General features: G+C 64.5%; 1 protein-coding gene across 1 annotated transcript in view; it reads left to right on the top strand.

Annotated features, from left to right (window-relative positions):
• Nucleotides 1–141: 141 nt before the first annotated feature.
• BAIAP2 (BAR/IMD domain containing adaptor protein 2) overlaps nt 142–6,272 on the top strand; it is a gene marked incomplete at its 5' end in the record, with an annotated part of 58,132 nt that continues 52,001 nt past the window's right edge. The window contains one exon of the mRNA XM_029927116.1: nt 142–246. Within this exon, the coding sequence (XP_029782976.1) occupies nt 142–246 (105 nt within the window). The remainder of the gene's footprint in view (nt 247–6,272) is intronic.

Genomic DNA, 6,272 nt, shown 5'->3' with positions numbered 1-6,272 from the left:
CTGCGCTGCCCCCGCGCGCTCCTCCGCGCTGGCTTCCGGGGTCCGGCCCTCGGACCGGAGTGGAGCGGGGCGGGGGTCCCCGGGGGACCCGGGGGCCGCGTCGCGCGTTGCCATGCCCCCGGGACAGCGTGGTGGCCCCGCGGTGGCCTCTCCGGCCGCGGTTGCGCAAGCCTTTGGGCACTTTCTCCTCAACAGGCTTTCCCTTTCCGCAACTCCTTCCCGGGCAGTGATGGACGGGGGCCCCAGGTGGGAGGTCGCGCGCGCGCAGGTTGGAGGGGTGGACAGATAATCCATCATCTTATGTAACCGCGGAGGAGAAGACTAATTGTGTAGGAGGCTGGCGCGCCTGCCTCTGCCTCTGATGTGTGTGGAGAGTGGGGTTCGCATCCTCCTCTGCACACTGTCGCTGTCACGTCTGAGCCCGCGGAGCCCCGCGGGAAGACCCCTCCCTGGTCATTTTGTGCCTTGTCGACCTTAACAGGCCCTTGGGTTTCTGTTTCTCCAGCGTCCATTTTCTCGCTTCAGACCCTCAGTCCCACTAAAACAGAGCCAGGCTCTCCGGGGCTCAGGGCCCAGTGCAGCCTCAGACCGGCGTTTTCTCCAGAGGGAGAATCAGCCCCGGGCGTGTGCAGCAATCCTCTTACGAAGCCTTGCTTATTTCGGAACTGTGTCTGAAGGTTAAGTGGCAGGCAGGGAGATTCAGGTGCTTGGTGTTTACAACGGGGCTGCTGGTTCCCGGCCACTAAATGGGATTGCAAGGCCCCCGCGGAGCAACAGTTCCAAATTGTGTTAACAATTGTGCCATGCCTTCTTAGCCGGTGGCCTGTGAAGCCGTCCCCCTTAGGCTCGCTCGGGCTCTGGACGGCCAGAGGGGGACCTCCCAGGTGCCCCCCTTTGCGTTTAGCTGAGTTTCTGGTGGCAGACCGTCCTGTAACCCGACTTCTCACGGAGGTCTGCAAGTTAGCGCTGGGTCACGGCGAGAATTCCGAAGCCGGCTCGGGATTGAGTAGGTCGGGTCTGGAGCCATGTTGGAGCCGCTGGTAAACACGAGTCAGACGGATGAGGACTGGGCACGTGAAAGGAACAGCCTCTGGGGTTTTGTGTTCGGGATCACAGCGAGTGCATGGCGTCCGTTTCTGGTCGTGTTGCTCTGCAGATGCCGTCAGGGAAGGGAGGTTTATTAGATTATTAGTCATTAGTTCCATAACCGCTGGCTCAGTATCGCAGGGGGTGAGAGGGAAGTGCCGGGCAGAGGATCTTTTTCCTATTTTCCCTGCTTCTGCACCGAAACCATTAAACAGGAACTTCCATGTGAGGATCGGGAGGGGCACACGGCCCGGCTTCACTCTGGGGAGCCCCGTGGTCGTCCTTGCTAACACTCTCCTAACCTGGGCGGCGAGGCGTGCAGCCACGGCCGAGCCGCTTCTAGACGGAGCTGTGATTTACCTGGAGGTCTGCCAGCAGCAGGACGGCGAGGGTGAGGGCTGGGGACCCCTGGAGGGTTGGGGTGCACGTTCAACAGGCAAGTCCGTGGTTTGTGCTTGTCGCTTAGTTCACTCATGAGCTCCCGTGGGCAAGCGCAGCCGGCTTTGGTGGGAGCAGGGCCGTGCCCCCCCTCCCCACGCTCCCGGCCTCACAGCAGGCCTGCGCGGCTACGCGGGCGGGCGGGTTGGGTTGTGGGCGGTGCTCTGTGGCCCAACTGCCAAGTCTCTAGTGCTGCCGGAGCCGTGTTACCCTTTTGTGTTGTGTCACTGGGGTGCTCGGGGCTCCACGGAAGAGCCGGTGCCGGTGGGGTGGCGAGGGCAAGCCGGCTGGGCAGACAGCGGCGCACATGGAGGCACAGTCAGGGCGCAGCTGGAGCCCCCCGTGTGGCCCCGGCTGGTCCTGTGTCCCTGCCGGGGCCGTGCTGCCTCTGTGCCTGCGTGGGCGGCTTGCGGAAGGGTGGCCGGGACGTGGCCCCCGTCGTGTCCCCCACACTGCAGCGCGGCTGTTTGCTTTGGCCCAGCACGCCTTCGGCTGCGGTTTGGAGTGTTTGCCTTGGCAGAGACGGGAGCGGCGGGGGCGCTCGTCCTTGGCCTTGCTGATTACAAATGTGAGAATAGACCGTGCTCCTCCCTGGAGGAGGCAGCAACACAGACCCTCACCTGTCTCCCTGTGGCCCCGCTCCTGCAGGAGCCACGTGCAAGTCCAAGGGGAGAGTGGCAGAGTGGCTTCCTGGTGTCCGCTGAGAACTCACCCTCGGGACTGGGCAGGGCGACAGGCACGTGCCGGGTCCTTTAGGGGATGGGGGTGCAGGCAGCAGAGCCTAGAGGCAACCCTGGATGGGGGGGGTTGCCTGGCGTGAGAGACAGAGTGGGGGGGCAGCGCGACTGCTCAGGACGAAGCCCCGACTCCGGCCGTCTCGGGAGAGATCTCTGATGACCGTGTGTAGGGAAAGGGGCTTCTGTAGCAGCTGGCCTCTGGTCCTGGGGGTTCTGGGGAGCAACCATCAGGTTGGTGTTCTCACGTCTGGTAGGCCGGGAGCAGCTCTCCGGTGACTTTGTGACCCTCGAGGGGAGCAGCTCTGCAGGGTCCCCAGGAATAGTGTTCATTGCTTGTCCGGAGGACGTGGGGAGGCGGAGGCAGCCCAAGGAGGAGGAGTTCCCAGGAAAGCCGAGGGTGTGGTTATTTATGGTGTGGCTTCTGAGCCTCGGTCCACCTGGCCACGCTGGTCACGAGAGACCCTCTGGTTGTCCTCACCCCATAGCTGTCGTGGGGCAGCTGGTCCGGCCGCAGCCACCCTGTGAGGGCAGTGGGTGACCTGGGACTCCCGGGGCCAGAGCCAGGCAGGTGGGCCGCCTGCTGGTAAGGCTGGTGCGAGGTGGTGGGTGGTGGGTGCTCACAGGAGGGAGCTGACCTGGGCAGGTGAGAGCCTGCCGCTGGCTTTCCCCATTGAGGCCTGGCTGCCCGGGCCCCGCCCGCTGGCCTCTGCTGTGTCCCTGTGCTCCCACAGGGAGCCCTGTGCCGCTGACCCCGGCTCCACTTTCCCCCACCCGCAGCTGGACAGTCACACTGCAGTGTTTGCTGCAGTCCGGACCCTGGGGTCTGGCGTGGACGGAGCTCAGCGGACCCCCAGCTGGAGAAGGCAGGCTGGGCTCTGACAGGCATCTTCCTCGGCAATGGAAGTGTCTGCTGTGCGTCTGCTGTGTGTGTGTGTGTGTGTGTGTGTGTGTGTGTGAGCGCGTGCACGCGCATGCTTGCTACACATCCGTGTGAGCATCAGGATGTGTGTGCGTGTGTGTGCTTGCCTACCTGTGCCCGTGAGCACGAGGACATGTGTGCGTGTATGTGCCCGTGACATTGAGGACGTGTGTGCGGGTGTGCGGTGTGTACTTGCTTTGCTTTAGAGGCATTTTCGGGGGTGCCCTTTGGGGGGATGTCCTCTGGGAGCTGGCAGCGCCTGCCGTCACTGCTCTCGGGTGTGCCGTCCTGGGCCCCCACCACCCACTCCCTGCCTGGAGCAGCCGGGCACAAGGGGCAGCTCCTCTGTTGCACTGAGCTCTGAGCTGACCGGCCATGGCAGCTCCTTGTGCCTAAGCCTCGGCCCAGAGACGCCAGTTCCGCACAGGCTCCTCGGTGGCGGGATGCCTGGCGCACGGCTTGGAAACAGTTTGGGGCGGCCTGGAGGCGCATGGGCCCAGCCCGGGGGTTCCGTGGAGCCCCCCCCCCCTACTGGGTCAGGAGTGTCCCGTCTGTGCTGTCCCCGTGGGTTTTGCGTCAAGCACTCGTCCTGTGCCTGGGAGGTTGGCTTGGTTCATGGGGCTGCCCCCTGGTGCCTGGGGCCTCGGGTTGGAATGGTGGCTGGCACTGGCCCGGGGGTTTTGGGGTGCCATCAGCAGGGAGAGGCGCTTGCAGGTGCTGCACGAGCACGTGTTACTGCGTAGTTCCGGGTATGTTTCCCTCAGGGCCAGCGTGGTCCCCGCGTCCCCTGGCACGGATGTGCTGGCTGGCCTGCCTCGGAAAGGCCACCTTTCTTGGGAAGATTAGCTATTGAGAGAGAGGGCCTTGTCCCCTCCCCCCTGGGCTTGGGCGGGGGTCACACCCCTACTGAGTTTGCAGGTCTGAGTCCTGCTCAGGAGATCCCGCAAGACTACCGTGGGACCTGGTGGGCCACGGGCCGGGCTGGCCTTGCTGCCCACTCGTCCCTGTTCAGCCTGTCGTGGCACCTGGACGTGGCCTGTGTGCTGTCACCCTCCAGTCAGGACATCTGAGCAGCCAGTGCAGCACAGGGGTCCCCGGGCCGCTGGCCTGGCTGGCTCCTGTGCTCTTCCCCCTTCCCTGGGTGTGCCGAGGCAGGGCCTGCCCTGCGATGCCTCCCTGGCCACTCTGCCTGGACCTCAGGATGGGGAGGGGAGGCCGTCCTCATCATGGCCCAGACCTGTGTCCCCTGGACACGCCACACTGGGGTGCCTTCGGCGGGGCTGCCGGTGCCCGGCTGCCATCCGATGGTGGCTGTAGTGGTGGTGGATGGCATGGACTGAGCCAGCGCCCGCCTCCCCGGCTCTGATCCACTCCTGGCCCTGACTGTGCCACGTAGCTGGGGTGGGGGGCTCGCGGGGCTCCCCCCCGCAGTGAGTACAAGTGGCTCCAGACGGTAGCCCGAGGGGAGGTGGGTGCTTAGGCTGCTCTTAAAAGGAAAAACCTTTTGTCTGCAAGGGGCGTACTCGTGAGGAAGGCCAGCCTGCCCCCGAGACCCAGGAGTGGTGGCTCAGGACGAGCGGGGCACCCCGACTGGGGCCTGCCCGTGAGCGCTGTGCTGGAGGGGCAGGTGGGGTTCCGGGGCGCCTGCCTCAGCCTCTGCGCCCCGCCCGGAGCAGCAGCTCAGCCTCCCGTGGGCTCTGGCGGCTGTGGCAGGTCTGTGTCCCCAAGTACAATGTGTCCCCCTTTCTTGGAGCGCGAGGCAGCCTGGTGCTGCCTGGGAAGCAGTTGGTCCTGCAGCAACCTTGACATTGGTCCCCACGGTGGGGGGTGGGGGAACGCAGGCCGATTGAGAGAGGGGCTGGGCCGGGAGGTGGGGCAGACCAGCCGGTCTCTAAGAGGTGACCTTGGGGCCGGGGGAGGCGTGCCCACACCGTCCACAGGAGGCTCCATCGGCCCCAGGAACCAGTCTGGCCCCTGGGCTCCTGCAGGCCAGCAGGGAGGAGGCTCGCCCGGCCCTTCCCTGCCCTGGCTCTGTGACCCAATGGCATCGGTCCTCCTGGAGGCATGTGGTGGCCGGGATGTCCTGGTCCCTGCAGGCGCCCCTTCCCACTCCAGGGCCTGTCTGGGGTCTTTGAGACGAGTGTCCGAGGGCACCGCCGTCAGAGAGGAGCACATGGCATCTGGACCCATATCCCTGGTCCCGCACGGAGAAGCCTGGGCCGGTGAGGGCCGCCAGTCAGGACACAGCGCTTTCTCCGGGTTTGGGGTTTGAGCTTTTTACTCACAGACATAGTTTTTTAGAATCACTGGACGATTTTTAGAAAGTCCTGTACTAAACACACGTGAAGTAAATCGGCAGGGTTTTTCTGAAGCTGCTTTGCATTCAGAGTCCGGCTCTCCTGAGCTCTGTTCCGGGTCACAGCCCCAGTGTCCCCTGGGACGAGGTCCCCTCCCCCTCCCCTGGGCCAGCGGTGTCAGTGACCAGTGTTCCCTGAGCGAGGCTTTGGGGTTTTGTTCCAACCCTTGAGACCCTGCTCATTCTTGCTTCTCCGACTGAATGGAGTTTTCGGAAACCAGCCAGGACCCCTGTTCCTTCTGAGCTGTAAATGGCTTGTGGGTGTGACTTCCAGGTTTGCGGGGACAGTCACAGGTCACTGTGCGCCAAGTGACGACACATGTCACAGATCATGAAACCAGGACACCCGTAACCAGGATGTCAGAGGTGTTTGTGCTGGGAAACAAATTGACATCTTGATGTTGGAGTTGGCTGTGGGGACTGTGGGGACGGGGTGGGACCCCCATTCAGGACCTACAACACTGTCCAAAACGGCACAAGCATCCCCCAGAGTGACCTTGCCGTTTCTGGTGGGGCCTTTAAAAGAAGGGGTTGGGGCAGCAGGGCCGCTGCCCAAGTTGAAGGAGACCTTCGCAGGCCCCTCTGCGCCCGCTGCCCCTCTGCGCCCGCTGCCCCCTGTGCCCGCTGCCCCTCTGCGCCTGCTGCCCCTCTGTGCCCGCTGCCCCTCTGTGCCCGCTGCCCCCTGTGCCTGCTGCCCCCTGTGCCCGCTGCCCCTCTGCGCCTGCTGCCCCTCTGC

Source organism: Suricata suricatta, chromosome 17 (assembly GCF_006229205.1).
Source record: "Suricata suricatta isolate VVHF042 chromosome 17, meerkat_22Aug2017_6uvM2_HiC, whole genome shotgun sequence".
NCBI classification, from domain to species: Eukaryota; Metazoa; Chordata; class Mammalia; order Carnivora; family Herpestidae; genus Suricata; species Suricata suricatta.
Note: the sequence above shows the minus strand (reverse complement) of the source record. Positions and strands in the feature narration are given on the sequence as shown.